This window comes from Corvus cornix, chromosome 23, assembly GCF_000738735.6.
Source record: "Corvus cornix cornix isolate S_Up_H32 chromosome 23, ASM73873v5, whole genome shotgun sequence".
Classification (NCBI taxonomy): domain Eukaryota; kingdom Metazoa; phylum Chordata; class Aves; order Passeriformes; family Corvidae; genus Corvus; species Corvus cornix.
Genome location: NC_046352.1, coordinates 3890957 through 3913429, shown reverse-complemented (window position 1 = coordinate 3913429; position 22473 = coordinate 3890957). Strand labels below are relative to the sequence as shown.

Genomic DNA, 22473 nt, shown 5'->3' with positions numbered 1-22473 from the left:
GGCGCAAAAGGGGAAAGAAAAAAAAAAAGTTTAAAAAAAGCGTCCAGATTTCCAGGGAATTTACCCTGGAAAAATTCTCAGCGCCAGGAATACGAGCGTCCATTTAAGCTGGGGGAGAAAAAAGTGGAAAAATTCTAAATTAAGCTCTTTGGAAAGGGCAGCTTTTCATTTTTCTCTTGAAAGCGTTGCCAGTGGCTCCTTGGCTTGGCCGGGGATGGGACGGGGAAGGTTTCTGCTCCTCACCAAGGAATGTCTTGCGGAACATCCAACTTTTCCCTGCGTTTTGGGGGAACGAAACGAAAGGAAACGCTTTTTTACTGCCGGGGGATTTAGGACTGGAAACCAGCGGCACCAGCCCGGCCGATTTCGGATCCTGCACGGGGGGAAAAGGCGAGGAAAGAGCATCTCCTGCCTCCCATCCCCACCAGAAATACCTCGGTGGGAACGCGTTCCCCCGCGCCACGAGCCGGTTTTAATGTCAGTCACTTTTAAAATCAATTCATGCAGAAGCTTCACAGCTGTAGGACATTTACTATTATTGCCACGCTTTTCATTGCCCGTAATTATTATAATTATATGTCACTTTCAATATGGCGCATAATTCCCAATGAGTTGCAGACAAGCACATGAAATTCCTAAACTGCCTTGGAAGGGGGGGGAAAAAAGGAAAAAAAGAAAAAAAAAAAAAAAGAAAAGAAAAAGAAAAAAAGAAAAAAAAAGAAAGAAGGAGAGAGACGGAGAAAAGGAGAAGAAGGAGGGAAAAAAGAGAAAGTAAAGCCTAAAGAAAGCCCGGCACTTCCCCAGCGTTTTGCCCAATTTCAGAGCCCTTTTGCTCCCCACTATTCCTTGCAGGTAAACAAATGGGAAGGAAAAACCAGGCAGCACAACGCTCCAAGGGGACGTGGAACGCTCAGGAACAGGAACATCCTAAAAAGCAACGTTGTCAACCAGCCCCACCGGCCGGACTTCGCCTCTTTTTCCTTTCTCCCAGCCCTGTTTCCCCCACGGTTTCTTTTCCCCCCTCCAGAATTAAGGTGCGAGCGCCCGGCTGGCTCCAAGAGAAGCGTGCAAGGAACCTCGACTTTCCTGGCGAAATAACCACGGAGAAATCACCCAAATAACCGCAGCTCCTCGTCACCCACCCCCCCCCCCACAACTCCAGACATCCACAGAGGCCTCCCAGCCACCCGAAACCTCATCCCTCGCCTCCTCCCAAACTTCTCCACCGCTTTTCCAACGCAAGGAATCCAAGACTTCCCACGAAGAAACCGAGACCCGCGCAGAGCCGCAGGACACGCCGCACCCCCGCAGCCTCTCCTCGCTTCCCACCCCGATCCCCCTTTTTTTTTATATATATATATATATATATATTTTTTTTTTTTTAGGGAAGGGGAAAGCCGATGGGAGCAAAGTTGGGGGGGGGGGGAGGCGGATTTTTTTGGGGGGTCCCCGGCCGGGGTGGGGGTGCGGTGGCCCGGCGCGGCCGGCAGGTGGCGCGCTCCGCCCAGGCGGGGGGCGATGGCGGCGGCGGATTTGGGGCGCCGCGCACCGACTTTGGGCCTAAACGGCTCCGCGCTCGTCATTATTTGTAACCATAGAGCATGAATTACCTCTTGAGGTCATCAGTGAGAATTTACGACTGGTCAACAAAAGCACGTGATGCCCAAACGCACCCCCCACCCTCCCCCCATATTTGGCCGCATACATAGCAAAAACGAAGTACAGTGCATTGCTATAATTCATTAATACATCATAAATCGTCAAGCACAGGGTTATAACGACCACGAGCCACAAATCAAGCCCTCCAAAATAACCCAAATGAGCTCTTACTTTGTAAACTCGTTCTCAGGGCGCTACCCAAATGGCCCCGACTATCAGTTACTAAATTATGGGACCAGCAGTTCCATGAACGGTTCTTACAGAGATTCAAGCACCATGCATTCCAGCTCTTATGGCTACAACTACAATGGGATGGACCTTAGCATCAACCGCTCAGCCTCCTCTAGTCACTTTGGGGCTGTGGGCGAGAGCTCCCGCGGTTTCCCTTCTCCAGCTCAGGAGAGCAGGTTTAGACAGGCGTCCAGCTGCTCCTTATCTTCTCCCGACTCCCTTCCCTGCTCCAACAGCGAGAGCCATGGAGGCAAACCCGCCCCGTCCCCCTCCGACCAAGCTACTTCTGCCAGCACCACCAACACAAATTTCACAGAACTAGACGAGACCAGCGCGTCCTCGGGAGCCGACGAGGGCACTCCAATAAGCAGCAGCATCCCCCGAGCGCAGGCAGAGCCCATCGCGACCTCCACGGCAGCAACAGAAGGGCAGGCACCTCAGATATTCCCTTGGATGAGGAAACTTCACATTAGCCATGGTACAGCTACTTCTTTTTCCGTCGTTGTCGTTGTTGTTGTTTATTTTTCGCACACCCCCTTCTCTTTTTCTCTCCTGTTTCTCTCTTTCTTTTTTCCCCCTTTCCCCCTTTTTTTTCCCTCCCCACACCCCCCCCCCCCTCGACCCCACTCCCTTTTTTTCCTCTCTCTCCTTCCTTTTATTCGGTGGAGGCGCTTTGATCAGAATCTCAGCTATTTATTGCTTTTGTATTTCTTGCTCTGATCGCTGTTCTAAAGCTGCCTCTGGCGCCTGGGGGTGGGGGGGGGGGTGTCTCTGCGTGTGTGTGTTTGTGGGGGGCGATTTTATTTTAGTTTCGCTCTTCTCGCCGCGAAGCGGGCGCTTATTTTAAGCTCTTAGCACGGTGTGGATGGTGGGAGAAGGTAATTTAAAAATTGAGGCGAGGGGGTGTTCCTTGGGGTGGTGGGGGGGGGGAGAAAGGAAAGAATTGTCCATTAAAATGGCATTGTAGGCACAGATGGGGCTTGGAGCCCTTTCCTACTCTTATTTTCCGGGCTTGTTCCTGACAATCTGCCCTTGACAAACCCCAAAATTGCCAGGAGATACTCGGGGAAGAGCCACCCCCCCCCCCCCCCTCCGTCCGCTCCCTTCCCGGTTTTCTCCTGGAGAAAAGAAAGCAGCACTAAACCTGCCAAGAGCTCCAGGAACACCCAGGCAGGAGCGAAAAAAGGGGAGAGATTTGCAGACCTCGCTCCCCCAGTTAAATTATGGATATCGAGTCGGGAATGTCGGGTCTGGAGGGGCCAAGGGTGGGGGGTTTTACACGTGCCTGGGGGGGGTGGGAGAAAGAGGAGGGGGGGTGCTGTTATTTGGGGGGATTCGCAGCTTTCCAAGCGGGCGAATATTTAACCTCGGGTTTTAAAAAGCGAAAAATAGCCTTAAAAATAATTTAAAAAAAAAAAAAAAATATATATATAAAAAAATCCAAGCAGAAAGACCAAACCCAAACCCCGCTGTTGTCCGTGTTATCCAGACATGACTGGACCAGACGGGAAGAGGGCGAGGACAGCGTACACTCGCTACCAGACCCTGGAGTTGGAAAAGGAATTCCACTTCAATAGATATCTCACCCGCAGGAGGAGAATAGAGATCGCTCACGCTCTCTGCCTCTCCGAGCGCCAGATCAAAATCTGGTTCCAGAACCGGCGGATGAAGTGGAAGAAGGATAACAAACTGAAAAGCATGAGCTTGGCCTCGGCGGGCAGCGCCTTTCAGCCATAAAACGCTGGAGGAGGAATAAGCGAGGGGGGGGGGAAAGAAGAAGAAGAAGAAGACGAAGAAGAAGAAGAACAAGAAGAAGAAGAAGAGGAGGAGATGGGCGAGAGGAAAAAAAAACAAAAAAAAAACAACAACAACAAAAAAACCCCCAACGCGTGAATAAATAAATAAATAAACGAATGGCCGCAGATCTTTAGTTTCGGAGTACTGTACAGTGAGGCACCTTCTTTTCGGCATGTGGTTGATTATCCTAAAACTGCTCCTGTTGGTACCGTTATCCCAGGACTGAGTTCATGTCGTGTTCTCTTTTGGAGGTTTTTTGTTTGTTTTCAAAAAAAAAAAAAAAAAAAAGAAAAGGAAAAAAATTAATTAAATTTTATTTCCAGATGCTCCTCCTGCTCTCGTTGTTCTTCTAAATGTCTGTGTCCGTGCTCTTTTGATGCTTTCTGGAAAGCTAGCATGTGTTCCGTGAGCCCTTTAAATGTTATAACTTATTTATAAATTGAGGACAGATACGGTTGTTTGTTTATTTGTTGGGATTTTCTTTTCTTTTTTCCCCCTCCCCTTTTTTTCTGAGTTTACTGCTCTTGGGTGAGTTCTTCTCTGCCTAAGTGAAAATCGGGGGTTCCTGCGTTGCAGTCGCAGGAAGAAAAAAAAAAGGAAAAAAAAGTCTTAAAAAAAACCCAAACAAAAATGTAAAAAAAAATAGAAAAAAGGGAAAAAAAAGGAAAAAAAAGAAAAAAAGAAACAGCTCTTGTATCTTTCTGTCTTAAAATTGTCCAGTCTGTGTTTTAGTCCAAACTTCAGGCCAGGATTTCTAATCCCAGCCTAATTCCGAGGCGTACTCTTAGACGTGGGTGAACTTCACTATTAAAAATAATAATAATAATAATTAATAATTAAAAAAAAAAAAAAAAAGAAGAATGTATAAAACCGGACCAACGCTGGAGTGCTCTGATGTTTGTAAATACTAGAAATATTTCTGCCGTGAGTAATAGCCGGGTCGTAGTGGGCAGAGTGAATGCAGTGTTCTGTGTAAAAATGGCATCTGTCATGTCTAGCTGCCTGTTAGTACTTTGCCAAGAAGCTTTTTGTATTTGTTTGTAGCTTTACTCGAAGTCAAATAAACGTTTCCCCAACTCACAAAGGCTCCCAGTCGCACTTTATCCCCAACCCTCCGAGATCCGCAGCCCCTGGGAAAGCCCCGCGAGGTGCCTGGCATGCAATAAATATCCTGGATCAAAGCACAACCGCCCCGCGCTCCGTCACCCCCAAAACCGCACAGAGCACCCCCCACCCCCCCCAAAAAACACCCTCAGCCAAAGTGGTTTCAAGTCCTCCAAGTTGCAACAACACCGCTCCCAACGCTTTTCCCCGGCCGATTCCCGAGCGCTTCGGGGATGCTCGGACAGAAAAGCACATTTGAAACGCGAGAGGTACCAAAGCCACGTCCCTGCCCACGCAAAGCTGCGCTCTGGAGCACCCCAGAGCCGGGTGTTCGCCGAGGTTTTGTTAGAGACGGAGAACAGGAGTATAAATCACACATTTCTGTGCTAAGCTGAGCTCTGCGCTGCTTCTCCTGCTCGCTTTGTGGTGCTTTTACCTCTTAGTCCCTGGCTTAACATGGAAATCGCAACTCCTGACACCACACCGAGCCACTCCGGCCGCAGACAATTTAACATCATCAGGGATGGCAAATGTTGCCATTCGGCTGCCCAGGGAATCCGGCAAGGCGCGAGAAAAGCTCGGTCTAAAGTCGCTCGAGTTTGGCGCGACGCCTCTGACATCTCGACAACACCGCTCAGGCTTTCTGCTCGTAGCAAGTAAAGTTGGAGCTTCAAACTTACCAAACTTAATCTCCCACTGTTTAGGTACTTCTTAAGTGATTTTGAGAGGGCTGTGAAGTGGATTGTCAGATCCCAAACCATTTGCTCGCCTTCCCCTTGGTAATTTTTTTTTTCCTTTCTTTTTTTTTTTCCTTTTTTTTTTTTTTTCCCCAATAGCAAACTATACCAAAAGTGGGTATGACATTTAGATGTCAAATGGATAGGGTTTTATCTCGAAGTTAGATCGTAAAAATCGCCCAGACCTCAGACAGATACCCCTCACTGGCTCTCAAAAGTCACGTGAGGTCCATAAAGTTAGTTTTATGGTTTTGGGGAGTTGACAATGTACAATATATTTCACATTCTCGAGAATGTTAAGTGACACTTTAACTGCTTGGTTTGGCTTGTAAGGGGCAGCAATGGGTGAGCACTTTTCCAGATGAGAGATAAACGTTGCAATTGCAGGGGAACAATGTTTTGCGGGTCCCGTTTTCAGTCCAGAGGGCCAATGGACTGCAGTGCTCAAAGTAAGTCCTGAAATATTCTCTGCTTAAAAAAAAAAAAACAAAAACCAAAAAACCAACAAAAGGAACCGGTTTGCGAGGGTTGATGGGGAGCAAAGAGGGGCTGGCTCTCTCGCAGAGCTTTATTTCTGGCTTTTGGAAGGTCTCAGCCTCCCCAGAGCTGGGCTTGCGTTGTTTCCATCTCAGCTTCCAGGCCCGCCAGGGGAACTTCGTGTGGAAGCGGGGGGGAAGACGGGGAAAAATCTGTGAAAATTCCTCCTCACGGCAAAGCCGACTCCATCCTGGCTTTGCAGGGGGACGAGGGGACTCCAGCCAAAGTTTGGGGCTGTCCTTGGCCCCGCGGAAAGGCTCTGGCTGGCTCAGGGGGGCGGCTCGGGGGGGTTTGTGCTGCTCGCGGCCAGCACGGACCCGGCCCGAGCCTTTGCATCTCAATCACCTCTGCTCTGTCTGCGCGCTCACCTTTGCGTTTCAGCCCTTTTCACCTGCTCGCCAAAGATATCTCGGCACTTTTTTTGTCTTCCTCTCGGCCTGGGTAGAGACCGAGGTTTGGTGGTTTGGTTGTTGGGGGGGGAAGGGGGGTTTTGCCTCAGGGCTTTTTTTTTTCCTTTTTTTCTCTCTCTCTTTTTTTTCTTCTTTTTTTTTTTTTTCCTCTTGGGTTTCCTCCCCCCTCCCCACATTTAATAGGATCGAGTGTCCTCATATTTCCGTGCTCCGTCCCTGCCATCTGGAGACACTGAATGACCACTGTTGTGTCTCCAGCCTGGCTTGAAGTGCTACAGAAAAATAATCAGAGGAGCTGCTGTTTGCATCTGGACCCTCCAAAGCTGCCCGCGCCCACCGGCATCTCCCACATTTCCCCCTCTCCCTCCAAAGGGTGGCGGCTTTCCTGGGAAAGGCAGGCACCAGCCCGCTTCTTTGGGAAAATAAACAAGCGAGCGGGGAAGGGCAGGAGAGCAGAGGCGGCCCTGGAAGGGGGCGAGGGGCTGGGGCGGGGGCTGGGACGGGCAGGTGGCCCCGGCCCCGGGCTCGGGGTCGCAGCAGAAACAGCAGAATTGGGCAGATAGAAGGGGAAAAACCCCAAATCCCAAGCCGGGAGAGGCTGCTGTAGGTTTTTGGGGTTTTTTTCTGGGGGGAAGCTCTGTTGTCACATCTGCAGAGGAGGTGGGGGGGACGCCTCGTCCACACCTGAACCAACGCGTCCCATCCTTCCCCCTCCTTAAAAAATGAAATAAAATTTAAAAGAATATCTCTAAGGGAAAGTGCTGGCTGAGAATGGGGCAGTTTCTAGAATTCAGAGCGGCCACGAGCTTTGCTTTTTTTTTTTCTTTTCTTTTCTTTTTTTTTTTTTCTTTTTCTTTCTCCCTTTTTTCACCCTCCGGCCACATTTGGTGGACACATGTCCGTCTCTTTTTCTTTCTCTTTCTCTTTCTCTTTTTTTTTTTTTTTTTTTTTTTTTCACGCAGAGCAGAATGTCCCCCCTTTAGCACACTTTGGAGATTGCTTTTCCTTCCTCGGGCTGTTTTTCCTGTCCTGCTCCATGTGGCTCCGAATATCTTTGCTATCATCAGCTGAACTCGTGGCTGCTCCCCGAGCAGTGCGGGCTTGGCCGGGCGGATCCTGAGCCCCCTCTGCTCAGCAAACCTGGAAATCCAGGCCGTGGGGAGCCTTCTCCATCTCCAGCAGCCTCTCCCGAATCCCTGTTTTCAGTGGATAATAAAGATATTGGGTGGGATGCTGGAGGAGTTGGTGTTTAAAGGGGAATTTGGCCCCAAAACAGATGTTTTGTCCTCAAACTGGGGAAGACTTGGAGGAGAGGGATGTGGTGGTGCTGGGATGGGATTGAGCAGTGGCCTGCTCGTTCTTCACCCTCCTCGCCCGTTCTGGGGGCCAGAAATGATTTCTCCTGATCCCAAATCCGAGCTATTTGGGCAGGAAAAGTGTCCTCGCTTTGGTGTCTGTTTGGGCTGTAACCACACGTTCAGAGCGTGCCGCAAACTTCGTGTTCCCAAAATTCCTGCGCCCCTCTATCCATAGATTATCCATCCATCCATCCATCCATCCATCCATCCATCCATCCATCCATCCACCTCTTCCCCATCCATCCCCTGCATCCCCGTCCCATCCCCACGTCCCCACTCCCAGGGATTCATTTTTGTAGATATTCCCAGCCAAACTTTCCCTCCAAACCCGCTCAGATCACAGGAGCTACAAATTGGGGTGGTTTTTTTTCCCCTCTAAACACCATCATCTCTAATTCGTTGCTGCTGACAATTTGTGATTTCAAGGGGGTAAAAAAGCGCGGATTTTCCAATTTTTCGATGGAGTTTTTAGCTATGGGATGAGATCCTTGTTGGGGTGACAACAGGTACCAACCCTGGGCTGTCCCCTTGGCTGGAGCATCCCGGGCACAGGGACTGGATTTTAACCTCCTCCTTCTCCTTCCAATCGATCCCAGGGAGTCTCCCTGCCCAGGAGCTCTGATTTCTACCTGCAGCATTTTTTGGGGTGTTCGTGGAGGTTTTTCTTTCAACAAGCTGGCTTTTGGGAGGGGTTTGGGGTTTCTTTGGGGTATTTTTTTTGTTGTTGTTTTTTCTCCTGCATGGCCAAACCTCCCGCTTCCTGTGAGGTGTCATTGTCTCCCATTTTACAGCCTGGAAAGGGTCACGGGCTGAGCACGGGCTCAGCACAGGCTTCCCCTCGCTGTCCTTTAAAGGAAAAATTTAAAAAAAAAACCCCAAATCTCCCCGTTTCTGGTGCAAAGGAAGCGTAAGGAGAGTAAACAGGAAAGCGCAGCTCTGACCGTGCAGGTAGGCGGGGATTTTCCTGGGCATTTTTCATCGCTTCTCCCACTTCCATGGCACACGTCAGGCACGGGACAATCGCTCCTTCCGCAGCTGCAGAGGACAGAATAAATACAAAGTGCTTTAATATCGAGTCCCCGGCCAGGGAGAAGCTCTAAGAGAGGGAAATGTCTGGTTTTAAACCCCGTGTCTGTGCAGAGGTTTCAGGCTCGAGGTGAGGGAACCTCGGGATTTAGGATTCTCCAAAGCTGAGTGGTGTAGGTTGGGGGGGTTTTTTGTGCCCCAAAAATGCCAAGTGAGGACCCTCCCCGTGAGCTCACCTGGCTCACAGAATCCGTCCCTAAAAAAGAGGTGCAATTATACCCAATTTCCCCCTTTTTTTTTTTTGCCCCCTTGTCCTGTGTGCTGCTCCTGAAGGTTTCCTGTAACAAACAGGGATGTGAAGGGGAGTAAAAAACCCTAAATCATCTCTTTCTCACCCAAAAGCCAAGCTCAGGTTCCCCAGCCTGCCAGAGCCCAGATGAGCATCTGGATTAATTACAACCCTCATCATTTGGGGGGAAGGGGGTGGGGGCTGGGGAGGAAAGGCCCCTCCATGCCCAAGCTGCTGCTGAAAGGTGAAAAAAGGATGAAATTTCGCCCATAAAATTCAGTTCAGGGGTTCGTTCAGCAAGAAATGAGGGGGGAGAGGTGGATGGAGGGGAGAATTTGTGAGAGGCACTGAGAGGTTTGGGGGAGCTTCCCTGCCAAAAGCAGCTCGAGGTTGTAGTGCCGTGGCGAGGCCATCTTGAATGGCATTTATTTCTTGTATTATTTTTTTTAAGGCTTTCTTCTCCTTTTTTTTTGAGCGTTTGTACGGTTTAGGCCTTTCCGCGCTCGCTGGGTGAGGTGCGACATTAAATTAAAATTTCCTCCCCACACAAAAATTCCGCCGAGGAAGCCTCAGCTCACACAACCCCCCCCCCCCAAAAAAAAAACAACCCAAAGAAACCCCACCAAAACCAAACTCCGCCAAGGTAACGCAGTTACAGACGCGCCTGATGTCTTATTTTATTCACCGAAAAGTGATTAAAATCTGTTAAAGGATTTAATTAAGAGAATTAAATGAAAAGGAAGGGGCACAAATGAGTCGGGCGAGAAAGAGAGGAGAGGAAAAGAAAAAAAAAAAAAAAGCGCAGCTATTCTAAACGATTAAATCGCCATTTTAACAGTATAATGGGGTTTGCATACTGAACAGCGAAATCAGAGCTCATATCTCATCAATAATTCATAGGCGAGAGGGATCATCCCGAGGTCAGCAGACTTGGACAGCCCCGGCTGCTCGCTCCGAGGAGAGGGTGAGCATCAGTATCACAACACGACACGGACCCCGGGGCTGCCGGGTCACCTTTTTAAGGAAAACATCAGCTCCGGGATATTTTTTTTATTCTTTCTTTCTTTCTTTCGTTCTCTTTCTTTCATTCTTTTTTTTTTCTTTTTTTCTTTTTTTCCCCCAAATGGACCCGGTCCTCCTGCCCGCGAGTGTTGGCAGAGGGAGGGGGAGGGCTGGGTGTGCTTCATATCGCTCCGATCCACCAACAATGTGCTGATTATTCTTTGCAGGAGCCAAAGGGATCTCAGGGATCTCCATTTTTTCATCCCCCCCACCCTCCCTCCCTTCCCTCTTTTTTTTTTCCCCCCCTATTTTTTTTTTTATTGCCTGACCACAGAAATGAAGGTCAGGAGGCTGCGGGTCCTGATCAGCCTGGGAGGGGCTGGGAGCAGAGCTCGCCCTGCCCGGGCTGTAATTCTTGTATCTCATTCTATTCCGGGGAAGACCCCGATTATTCAGCGATTTATTTGCGATGCTCCCCTGAACGAGTCCAGCCTGCACAGCCCCGCCGTGACCTCCCCGAGAAGGGAACGCTTTCCCAAAGAAACCCTTCCCTGCAGCCCCTTTCCCTCCCCCACAGATGAATTTCAGGCTGAGAAATTGCTCTTTCTTTCCCCCAGCCCCAACCTCTTCCTTTCCCCCCCCTTTTTTTTAAATAAGCGAACAAACTGACGGGATTATTTAAAATCCTCTTGATAAAGGTCTCTCAATTAGGGACCCCGAAAAGGACTTCTATGGGGTTTGGCTCCTCCTCTGGGGTCTCTTTCCAACCCTAGGATGGATTTAGGAGTGAAATTTTCTTTCAGAGCGCGGCTATTTCGCTGTCTGCGCTGATTTTTCCCATTCTCCCCCCCCCCCGCTAACATTAAATAAATGATATTTGGAAGGAGCTTGATAACTTAACTCGAGAGGTGTCCAACCCGGCGCGGTTTTTCCGTGTTCTGTTACCCTAAATAGCTTTCAAAAAGAAACTATTTTGACAGCCAGCGTTGAAAGAAGCGGAGCGGCGCGAGGGTTTTTCTGCCCTTTGATTTATCCCTTTTTAACATGTGGAGGGATGTCGGCGGATATATACACACATATATATATATATATACGTATGTATATACAGATATATTTTTATACACCCTTCAAGTCAAAACAAATCACAGCGCTGGGATTTTGCGGCCGGGACGTTTTGTTTGGTGGCAAACCGGGGTTGTTTATGGAGGGAGATTTCGCGAACCCTCAAGGAGAGGGGAAGGATTTTTTTTTTTGGGGGGGTGGGGATGGAGAGCAGCGGGGGAAACCGGGCGAGCCCCGGGCACGGGGGTCCGGTGAATTGGCTGCAGCGCCTGTAACGTCCCCGAGCAGCCAGCAGAGCTCGCTTCAGACCAAGTTCACTGCCAGCAGGGACGGGCCGAGCCGGGCCGGGCTGGGGCTGGAGCGGGACCGGCGGCCCCGCAACCCCGCAACCCCCGGGAGGAGCCTGGGGGACCCCCGGGACCCCCCGGTGGCAGCGGCGTTGTTGGTGCCGAGCCCTCAAAACGCAGCTCCAAACCTCTTTAATCCCCTAAAAAACACCCGTGAAAATATCAGAGCGGGCGAATTCCGCGGTGGAATCGCCGGTAAAAGAGAAACAACGCCATTAAATGCTCAGGGAATTCTTTTTTTCCCTTCCTGATATTTCGGATAAAAGGTAAAAGTGGAGGGGAGGAAAAGAGGGGGGGGAAAAAAAGCGCAGAGATCTAAGACAACGCTGGCGATGTGGAGATAAAGCTCTGATTTTTGTGGTTCCCCACCAGGGGAGAAAAAAAATCTCCAAGAAATGTCCATTTCCCCCCCCCCCCCCCAACCTTTTTTTTCCCCCCTTCTTTGGGAAAAAAAAAAAAAAAAAGAATTAAAGCAGGGAATGGCAGCGCCGCGCTGGTTTCTGGAGCTGCAGACGGCAACTGCGGTCTTGGGGGGCTTGTTAGTACAGCATTATAGCTCGAGGGGTCAAAAAGTTGAGGGTCAAAAGTTTACGCTGTGCGTGAGTCAGTCTTGTGTATAACCCTGATAGAGCGATGGCAGTGGGAAAAAAAAAAGGGAGAGAGGGGGAGAGAGAAAAAGAAAGCGGCGAGGGGGGCGAGGAAAAGTCTGGGCACAGAGGGGAGAAGGCGAGGGAGAGGTGGGAACGACCTTCAGCCGCAGGAGAGGCTGGAGAAAAGAAAAAAAAAGAGAGGGATGCGAAATTTGGGTGGAAAATAAAGCGGATTGATTCGGGTCTCCCGCGAGGAAACGCTGAATATTTTTTTAAGATAACCCCCGAAACGCTGTTTGGGCTGGAATTAGCAGAATCTCAGGGAAATGCATTTATTAAATCCAATTACGCCGAGGTCCCTCTAGGATATTAACGCGAGCAGTTAAAAAATAATTTTCATTCCAGCGTCAATTTTGTTTGGAGAGGGTTTAAATTATCCAGCAGGAAAAAAAAAAAAAAAAAAAAAAAGCTGACACGGTTGGTGAAAATCTGTTCGAACATCTTGGCTTGGAAGCACTTCCAAAGCCTTTGGAGAGGTGCCGGAGCCCCGGCACCGAATGGTTTTTAAAATGCAAACCCCAATCCCAAAAACAAAAGAATTACGCGGGGTAACGTCCGCGATTTATTCGCGTTCCCACCTTAATCGTGGGAAAGCCGGGATGGTGATATACGGGCGAAATCAATGGGCTGAGGGCTTTAAAAAATTCAATATATGTATTTAAAGGCGTTTTTAAGTGCCCGCCTCGCTCGGGCCGGTTAAAGGAGCCGATTTTATCCTTTTATTTTGCAGTCGGAATTGGGCTGAAATGCTTTATATTCCTGGCTTGAAACTCGACTCCACTCCGGTCGCTGCAACAGTTTAATGAACTGATATAATAAATATTTCCCTTGGCGTCCCAAAGTTATTTCTGCGCTGCCAGACTTCGAAACCCTCCAAACTCTTAAATATTATTTGCGCTGGGACCGGGGGAAGATCTTTTCAATGGCTCCTTAAGCAAACAGTCGGAGCAAGGCGAACTCTCCTGGAAAAAAAGGGAATTAAAAAAAGAAAATCCCTGCGAATTTGCTCCCCCCTCTCCTTTCCTTCCCCCCCCCCCCCCCCTCCTTCCCGGCTTTTAAATATTTTCAGGGACTAAATATTCCTAACAAGGCTCATTTTTCTTGGGAGAGAAAGAGGGCGAATATTAGAGCCCTGGGAAAGGCATTCTGGAAAATCCATTTGCTTTCCCGACGCGGGGTGTATTCATGGAGTAGGTGAAATCCAGGAGAACGCGGAGCGTTTTGTTTCGCGTGATAAGGCTCGGCTTTAATTAATTGCCGTGAATTTGCTGGGTATTTATAAAATATCGCTGTATAAGGGCTACCGTTTAGTCGCAACTCGGGTGATCCATCTCCTCGCCCTTGTAATTACTACACTTATCTCTCCCGAACAGTCATTTCTACTCCAGGTTTATGGAACAGGTAATGGATAATAAAGGCCATTTGTTTTCGGGATATTAAAACAAGCAGGTATAATTTGGCGGCAATAAAAATAAAAGTAAAAAATAAAATCATATATATATATATATATATGTATAAATACAACACCCACCTCCCAAGTTTCCCCTCTAATGTTCACTCCCCCATCACAGCGTTTAAGTTTCAATTTAGGGGCGCGAGGCTGCGGTGGGAGCTCATTTGGAGGCAGCGAGGGAGGGGAGGGGAGGGCAGACGGAGGAAATTAAAGGTATCATTTTCAAGGATATTTCTAATTTATCTCCCGTGCCGGGACGGGCTGGGCTCGGCCCGCGGCTGAGCCTCTCTGAGCCGGGCTCAGGCGCTGCGAACGCGTTTCAGGCTGGGTTTTTTCCCCCTATTATTGGGGTTTCTTTTTTCCGCCGGACAATCAATTGAATACGCTTTTTAATCGCGATTTACTTCCCAAATCGCCCCTTTATGGCCGGGAGAAAGGCGGTGTTGGAGCTGGTGGTGTAAACGCGGGGGTGAATGGGGAATTCCCGCAGGGCTGCGGACCCCGACCCTGCCGGGGCTCCTCGCGTGCTGCTTCCCGGCCTGACACGAAAATACTGCATTTTGGATCATTATTATGAATTTCAAGCCTGCACGAAGCTGACTGGGGAAGCACGCCGGGGTTTAAGGCTGAGTTTTCCCCGTTGCAAAGCAGGTGTGGGCTGATTCCCACCTCCCCTTTCCTGCGTTTATCCATCTCAGAGGCGCTTTTGGCCTTTTTATTTATTAAAAGTTCTGCCCTGAAGAAAACCCTCAGACCTCCAGCGCTCCCCTTTTCCCTCCGTGGGAGAAATCCCCCCCGAATTCCCAAAACCCGAAAGGTTTTGCGCTTCTGCAAAGCGGGGGAGGAGGTGGAGCGGGAGAGAGAGAGAGAGAGAGAGAGAGAGAAAAAAAAATTAAATTAAAAAAATAAATCTCCGTCTTCACCGCTGCCAGATTGGAGTGGGGAAAACACCCCGGGGGGGATGGAAAAGGAGAAAAAAAGCCCTAAAAATTGCGCGGCGCGGGGTGAACCGCGGGTCAGCGCGGCTCTCGGCGGCCGCCGCGCTGCGGACACGCCTCGCTGTTTAACAAAGACTGACAAACTATGAGATTAATACCAAAACTTGCGGGTTTCCCACCCCAAAATGCTCAGAGGGCCTCCTGGCGCTGCCAGGAGCAGTTCCGCTCGCCTTGAAGGACAATAGTGGGGTCTGGTGGGGGAGCGGGGGAGGGGGAGCAGCCAGACCCCACCAAAAAAAAAAAACCAAAAAAACCCCCAAAAAATAAAAAACAGGAGAAGAAGAAGAAGGAAAGAGAGAGAGAGAGAGAGAGAGAAATGAGTGTTCTTAGGCAGAATTAATCGCACTGAAAAAGCAACACGGAAACAGAGAGCACGATAAGGCGGGCTGCAGTGGGGAGGGGGCGGCTGTGGGGTGGGGGCTGTGGGGTTTCTGTAGGATTCCGCCTGCAAAACCTCCCCAAGTTTTGAGGGAGCGCCTAAAACCCCCTCGGGAATTACTCCGAGGAAAAGGAGCCGCGTTTTGCCAAGGTAGGAACCGCTGTGGGCGCTACACCTGGGCGGGCTGGGGGGGCCCGGGCACTGCCCGCTCGGTGCCCCCCGCCCCTGTTTTTGGGGCAGGGACAGCGCTGCGAGACTCCCCCTGCGCTGGCAGGTGCCGTGAGGAGCTTTTGGGAAGGGTTTGGGACTCCTCTGGAAAGGGAGAACAGGCCGGGGGCTCCCCCGGGTCACCCCACCCTGCCTGAGGTGGCTTTGTAATGGGAAAAAAAAAAAGCCCCCAAAATCCGCTGTGAGAAACTTCGGCGGCGCGGGGCGGATTCCGAAGGTGTGTGTTTATGAGGGGGGTTTATTTGGGATCAGGGGCGGCCGAGGGGGAGATTTCTTGGAGGTGTGGAGGGGGGAAAAAATTTCTGGTAGACGCTAGGGGTGCTGGTTGGCAAACACCGGCCCTGTGTTGTCACCGGGAAGCGAAATTAAACCCGATTTTTTTTTTTTTTTTTTTTAAAGGGATGTGGGAGGGGGTTAAAAATCGAGAATAAGGCCTGGATATTTCTAGTCGGACTCCCGTCCTCGGGTGGGAGATAGCGAAGGGAGCGGCGGCTGTGAGAAAATCCAATAAAATAAATCAGTGAGGGGAGTTCGGGAAGGAGGAATAAAATCTGGGAGAGAGGGAGACAGAGAGAGAGGGGGGAAGGATAAAAATAAAACTGACAGGAGCTCTAAGGGGGTCGGTTCTGTAGCGTTATTTTATGGCATCCACAAGCAGATTAGATTTGGCTCCTCACTTTTATGGCAGGTTTTGGAGGGAAAGGTAAATTTTGAGGGTTGCTGGCGGCTCCGCAGCCGGAGGTGCTGCTGTGGGAGGTGGGAAATTCTGCTCGGTGCGGAAAGGTCTCGCTGCTTCTGCTGGAAATTTGGGGGTTTTTAAAAAATGCGTCTAAAATGGTTTTGGGACTGTCTTAGATGCGTTTGGGTTTGTTTCTGAAAGCGCTGCTTGGTTATCCCGGGTTTATCTGGGAATTTTTAGCAGGAAAAGCGATTATTCACCTCAAAGTACCTGAAAAACTCCGTGGCGTCGAGAAGGGGGAGAATTCGGGGATTTTGTTCTTGGCCAGAACTATTATTTTTTTTTAGGGAAAATGCGGGAGTTTGTAGAATCTGCTGGATGTACTTAGAGGGATTTTAATGCAGGGGAAACGCAGGTTTTCCCTGATGCCCTCTCTGCTGCGGCATTTAAATGCAATTAATTCGGGAGATACTTGACCTAAAAATGTTCTGCCTTTTGAAATACAAAAAAAAAAAAAAAAAAACAAAAACAGGGGGGAAAAAAAAGGGGGGGGGGCTGCTCTACTTTTAATCTCTTGGGCAACTGTAATTTTAAACGAAATCTCAACATGATGCTACCCTCATTAGTTCCGAATGAAGGTTCATTACCTAGACAGTATGAATATTTTATTGCTTTATATCCCTTTTTCGGAAATGAAACGCCTTTGATCTTTTTCTCGGGTTGTAAAAAGAATTGCCTGTCATTAAAAAAAAAACCTGTCGTCCCATCTGCCTTTACATTCTGTATTTCTTTTCATCTGTTTCTTTCTTTTTTTTTTCCTTTTTTTTTTTTTTTTGTATCATTTACCCGCACACGCACGGCTAAACCCAAACCTTGGGTGACCTCCAAGAACGAAAAATGGATGAAATCTTTGCGCTGCCGATCAGAAAATAATGACGAGACTTTCAGGGCGGGGTGGGGACGGAGCTTGGGGGATTTCGCTTTTAAAAGGCGGATTTTTGGGTTCGCGTCTCGTTGCGTGCCTACACGTCCACATTCAACCTAGGCGCTGATTTTTTTAGCCCAAATCAATGCCCAAGGTGTGGAGAGGAGGGTGGAAAAGTCCTGATTTTCCTCTCCTATGAGCTCTTCAGATCCTGACCCGCTGCCTTAATTAATCGCCTTCCCCCTGACGAGTGAATATTTCAACCCGCTTTACCCAGAGGTGAATCCCTGATCCCTCAAACCCCAAAACTTTGCCCCAGAAGAGAATTGTGGCGGTAGGAGAAGATCTCTGACCGAGGAGGACGCATCTGTCTTCTATATGTACCCTGTAGATCCGAATTTGTGTAAAGGAAGTTGGGTCACAAATTCGTATCTAGGGGAATATGTAGTTGACACAAACACTACAAACCCAGAAGCCATTAAACTCCCCCCCCCCCAAAAAAAAAAACCCCACCCGCACCCCAAAACCCCATAAAATAAAAGAGTGGAAACGAGGGTTTAACCAGAAAACCGCTTTAGGGCTCAAAAGAAATCCTTTGGATTTGACCTCAGCTCAACTCCGGCGCTCCTGCGATAAAACTTTATCATCACTCCGAGATAAAATCTGAGCTGCGAGGGGGGGATTTGGGGAGGGGGGCGAGGGGGTCGAGGGCGTTATTGCTGCGATTGCAGAGCGGGGGTCCCGCCGCCGCTTTAATTTGTGTGGTCTCAGCGCTGACATCGCTAAAAAAATAAATATTATTGATATGATTGCTTTCCTCCCTGCCGCTCGCCAGCAGCTCACGGCGCGTTTGGGGTCTGGCTTGAGGAATTGGGGGTGGCTTTTCAAAGGCTGCCGGGTCGCTCTGGCTTTTAAAGCGTCTTTATTACGAGAAGGGCGAGGCGAAGATGCATTAGGACTCGGGCTAATTCGCTTTTGTAATTGTTCATCAAGTCCTTGATTTCTTGCTTGGAGGACGGGCTCCTTTTTCCCACCGGTGCGTGGGAAAACACTCAATCTCCGAGCCGGGCTAAATGTGATTTAGGAGCCCGGGTACCCCGAATTAGCTGATGAATTTCTTATCGATCCCAAACAAGCCCTATCCATCTCTGCCAGGCTCGGGGCGCAGTGTCCCCTCCCGGATCACCTTAGCCGGGAATGAGATGCAGCCCCCGCTCGGGGAGGGGGGGGCCACGGCTCAGCTGCCGCGGGCAGCGAGCGGCAGCGGCCGCGAACCCCCTGAAAAATCATTTTTACCTCATATTCTAATTATTCTCTATTTGTTGGCTTTTGAGGGTGGTGGTGGTGGGGGGGGGATTTGCTGCTCCCACCGCCCTTCCCTGCGTGTCCCCGAGCCAGGACACACCCCCGAGGGGTGTGGGCCGAGGCGGGGGTGTCGCTGCTCGCCCGCGGGGCGCTGCGGAGCCCGGGGCCGGTGGGGCCGGAGGCGGCCGGAGGGGAGCGGACGCCCCCGGCCGCCTCCCCGGGGATGCTGGGGGGCCCCGGGAGAGCCCGGGCTGGGCAGGTTTCCTTATCCGGGGCTCGCCGTGCCCCTCGCCATTGGCCCGCGCTGTCACATGGACTCAACTTTGTTCACTTGACAGTAAGTAGGAGGGTTCCACGAAACAGGAAAACGAGGAAAGGGGGGGGGGGGGACAGGAATAAATTTTAGGAGAGAAAGAGAGAGAGAGAGAGATATATATACATATATTTTTTTTCGTGTGTGCAATTCCAAGAAATTAATGGCCATGAGCTCGTTTTTGATCAACTCCAACTATGTGGACCCCAAGTTCCCACCCTGTGAAGAGTATTCCCACAGCGATTACCTTCCCAATCACTCGCCGGAATATTACAGCAGCCAGAGGCGAGAGAGCACTTTCCAACATGAAGCGATGTACGAGCCGCGGTCCGCCTGCAAGGAGCAGCTCTACTCGTCCTGTCAGAGCTCCGGCCACCCGGCTGCGGTGTTATCCCCCCGGGGTCATGTCCATCCTCCGGCCGGACTGCAGAGCCACCTCTCGGAGCCGAGCCAGCCCCGCGAGCCGGGCACCCCCAGCCCGCCACCCTCGTGCAGCCAAAACTCTGTGAACCAAAGCCCTCCCAGTTCCTCGTGCAAAGAGCCGGTAGTTTACCCCTGGATGAAAAAAGTCCATGTAAGCACGGGTAAGTGAACTAAAGTGGCTTTGCTTTATAGTAAGTAGCACCTCAAAGTCTTGTAGAAATCTTATTGCACCAGTTGTAAAATAACCATTCGCGGAGATTTACGAGCGCCTGTTTGCAGAGCGGTATAATTACATCCTCCATAAATTTTTATTGCTCTGCTTGGCCATGTGCCTTTGAAGTCTCTGTTACCATCCTCCTCCAATTTCTTGCAGGCTACTTCTCTCTTTTTTTTTTTCTTTTTTTTTTTTCTTTTTATGGCTGTTGAATCTTCATAAGTTAAGTTTTATGTTTTCGTAATTTGTATTTAAGTGGCGGGTTGAGTAAACTTTTACTATTTTCCCCTCCCCTGCCCTCTTTTTTTTTCCTCTTTTTCTTTTTTTTTTTTTTTTTTTTAGGGAGATATTTAATAAATGGGAGCGCCTGTGTCCGCCTGCTTCCAAGCGTGTAGGGGGAACTTTTGGGGATAATTCCGCGATGCTCTCGCAGAGCTGTGTGCGCATAAATGTGAATATCCACAAGCAGAGGGCACGGAAAACGTGTCTGGGGGACCTTAGCAAAACCTTTAGACAGGAATACACGTCAAGCCATGAGGATGGAGGTGGAGATTTGCAGATCGGTTCTGGGGATATTTTTAGAAGGTTCGCCTTCTATTTTTTTTTTTTTTTTAAAGCAAATCCCCCCTTCTAAAGAATGCGTGACGCTTGTTTTTTCTTTTTTTTCTCTTTTTTTTTTTTTTTGAGGGGGGAAAGAACCCATTAAAGGAACAGCTCGGTAATTCTGGCTTTTTTTTTTTTTTACCCTCCTTTTTTTGTTGTTTTCCCCTCTTTTTTTTTTTTTTTCCTTTTTTTTTTCCTTTCCCTCCTTTTGTGTTTGCTCAGTAAACCCCAATTACTCAGGAGGGGAACCGAAACGCTCTCGCACAGCCTACACCAGGCAGCAAGTCCTGGAGCTGGAGAAGGAATTCCACTACAACCGCTATCTCACGCGGAGGCGCAGGGTCGAGATCGCGCACTCCCTCTGCCTCTCCGAGCGCCAGATCAAAATCTGGTTCCAGAACCGGAGGATGAAATGGAAAAAAGACCACAAGTTACCCAACACCAAGATCAGGTCTAACTCCTCCAGCTCCTCCGGCAGCCTGCAGATGCCACAAGGAGCGTCCCAAACGCGATCCCACGGACCGGCCGCCAGCCTATAACTGTCCCTGGATGGCTGCGAGGATGGCTGTGCGTGTTTTGGGCTGTGAGCTTGTGCGAGTGCGGAGGGAGCACGCGAGAATTCTAACTTTTATTATTATTATTTTTTATTATTATTATTATAATTATTATTATTATTTGAACGAGGGGAAGGCGGGGGTGCTCTTTATTTATAGAGGGAACAGAGGGAGAGACTCAGCTGCCACACAAAGCAGAGCTGCGCCGCGGTGCCTCTCTCCCATTAAAAGGAGGCTGGAGATGGTGGTTTTCAGATTTGGCTAAGATGGATCCTTGTTTCATCTTTAATCACGCCAAGCTCTGCCCCATTTGTCATGTTTACTCTCCCGTACAAAGGATGGACCTTATGTCTGCTATTACCTCGACAACCAGCGCTCACTTTAATAAATGAGGCTCCGTTTCTTCAAGACGAACTGGATTTTCTACACCACCCCCTTTTTCTTTTTTTTTTTAATTTTATTTTTAATTTTCCTTCCCCTCCCTTCCTCTCCTCTCCTCTCCTCTCCTCTCCTCTCCTCTCCTCTCCTCTCCTCTCCTCTCCTCTCCTCTCCTCTCCTCTCCTCTCCTCTCCTCTCCTCTCCTCTCCTCTCCTCTCCTCTCCTCTCCTCTCCTCTCCTCTCCTCTCCTCTCCTCTCCTCTCCTCTCCTCTCCTCTCCTCTCCTCTCCTCTCCTCTCCTCTCCTCTCCTCTCCTCTCCTCTCCTCTCCTCTCCTCTCCTCTCCTTTCTTTTCTCGCCTCCCAGCCACAAACGGAAAGTTTCTGGCCCGCCATCCCAAAGAGACGGAGTTGGAGAGAGGGGAAAATAAAAAACGACCCGACCAAAACTCAACAAACACAACCAAAATCCCCTCCGGGGACTGGGGAGCTCTCGGACACCGGGGGGAGGGGGACAAAAAAAAAAAAAAGAGGAAAATTGGGTCAAGTAGGTGGTGGACAAAGAAAGGAAGAGGATGGAGAGTGATGTAGACCCCCCCTTCCTTTATTTTGTGGGGTTTTTTTGAGTCCTGCAGGTTCATTGTGAGTTTGGGAAAAGGGGGGTGGGGAGGGAGAGGGGAGCGGGGGGGTTTAGGGTAGGAACTGGGGTGAACTGGGGCACCTGGAGTCGCCCCCGCAGGGGGAAAAGCTCCTCCGCCACCGTCCTGCCCTGGTTTGGGGCTGAAAATGTGAATTACGGGCCGAGGGAGGGGGGGAGGGGTTTGCCCCTCCTGGGGTGAGCGAGGCTTCCCCCGACCCCCCCGGCCGTGTCCATCCCTCCCTTTGTCCTTCGGGATGTCCAGGATTTACCTGTAAATAGCAGAGAAAAAACCCAACAACAGCAACAACTCGGAAATAAATTTTTCATTCTGAATCTGCCCCTGTGTGGTTTTTTTCGGTTGTTTCTTGGGCTGGATGTGGGTTGTTTTGTTGGCGAGGAGGGGGAAAAAAAATAAATGTATTTATTTCAAGCCATGAATTAAACAACTTCTTTCTTTCTTTTTTCTTTTTCTTTCTTTTTTTTTTTTTTTCCAGGGGTTTCTGTTGTCAGTGGCACAGCCTCCAGCCCCCTAATGAAAACAAAAGATGTTTGAGCAGGGCTAGATCAGCTTTAAGTACTGCTAAGCCTCACATATTATGATTTATTTGTTCAAAGCACATATTAATACGCTCTTCCCAAACCCAGACAAAACAGGGGCGCTCATTAGCGCTTTGCTGGGCTGCGAGGGATGGAGGGAGCCTTGGATTTCTCCAGAGAGCCTTCTGGATTTTTTTTTTTTTAATTTAAAAAAAACCAAAAAACAAAAAACCCAAACCCTCCTTCTCCAAGGTAGTTAATGCATTAATGAGTCTAATTTTTGCACAGATGTTTCTCGGTGTTTGCAGGTTTTCTGTGTATTTTGATATTACAAAGGAGCTGGCTCCTGCGATAGCTCATAGCCTGACAAGCAAATAGATAATCAAGAAGACAAATGGCTCCTTTTGTGAGCCGCAGCTCTTGTATTAATTTTCATTTTCTTTCTCATAGAAAAGTATCGGAAAAAAAAAAAAGGGAAAAAAAAAAAAAAAGGCCCCGCTCAGGACGAAATAACGGCGAGGTTCTGAGTTAGGAATGGAGAGAAAGAAAAGATGATTGTCCTCGAGGGGGGGTGGAACGTGTGCGGCAGCTGAAGAAAGTGATCATTTTCTCGGATTCGCCTCAAAAATAATAATAAT

General features: G+C 49.4%; 2 protein-coding genes across 5 annotated transcripts in view; both read left to right on the top strand.

The window, feature by feature from the left end:
* HOXB4 (homeobox B4) overlaps window positions 1-21314 on the top strand; it is a 31881-nt gene extending 10567 nt beyond the window's left edge. Inside the window, exons 1-3 of one of the 4 annotated variants that reach the window (XM_039564591.1) lie at window positions 5906-5977; window positions 18647-19073; window positions 19952-20787. In XM_039564591.1, coding sequence (XP_039420525.1) covers window positions 18653-19073; window positions 19952-20268 — 738 coding nt within the window. In that variant the 5' untranslated portion in view covers window positions 5906-5977; window positions 18647-18652 and the 3' untranslated portion in view covers window positions 20269-20787. Of the gene's footprint in view, window positions 1-5905; window positions 5978-18316; window positions 18514-18646; window positions 19074-19951; window positions 20788-21025 lie in introns of those variants that run through there. The other 3 variants (XM_039564589.1, XM_039564588.1, XM_039564590.1) reach the window with 3 other exon arrangements.
* HOXB5 (homeobox B5) lies at window positions 1482-3670 on the top strand. Its single transcript, XM_039564592.1, has 2 exons — window positions 1482-2368; window positions 3380-3670. The coding sequence occupies exons 1-2, from the start codon at window positions 1819-1821 to the stop codon at window positions 3625-3627; spliced, it is 798 nt and encodes a 265-aa protein (XP_039420526.1). The 5' UTR covers window positions 1482-1818; the 3' UTR covers window positions 3628-3670.
* Window positions 21315-22473: the final 1159 nt, after the last annotated feature.

Coding starts and splice junctions, on each gene's coding strand:
- HOXB5 (XM_039564592.1), top strand. CDS start 1,819: ATGAGCTCTTACTTTGTAAACTCGTTCTCAGGGCGCTACCCAAATGGC. Junction 2,369..3,379: donor GAAACTTCACATTAGCCATG/GTACAGCTACTT, acceptor CGTGTTATCCAG/ACATGACTGGACCAGACGGG.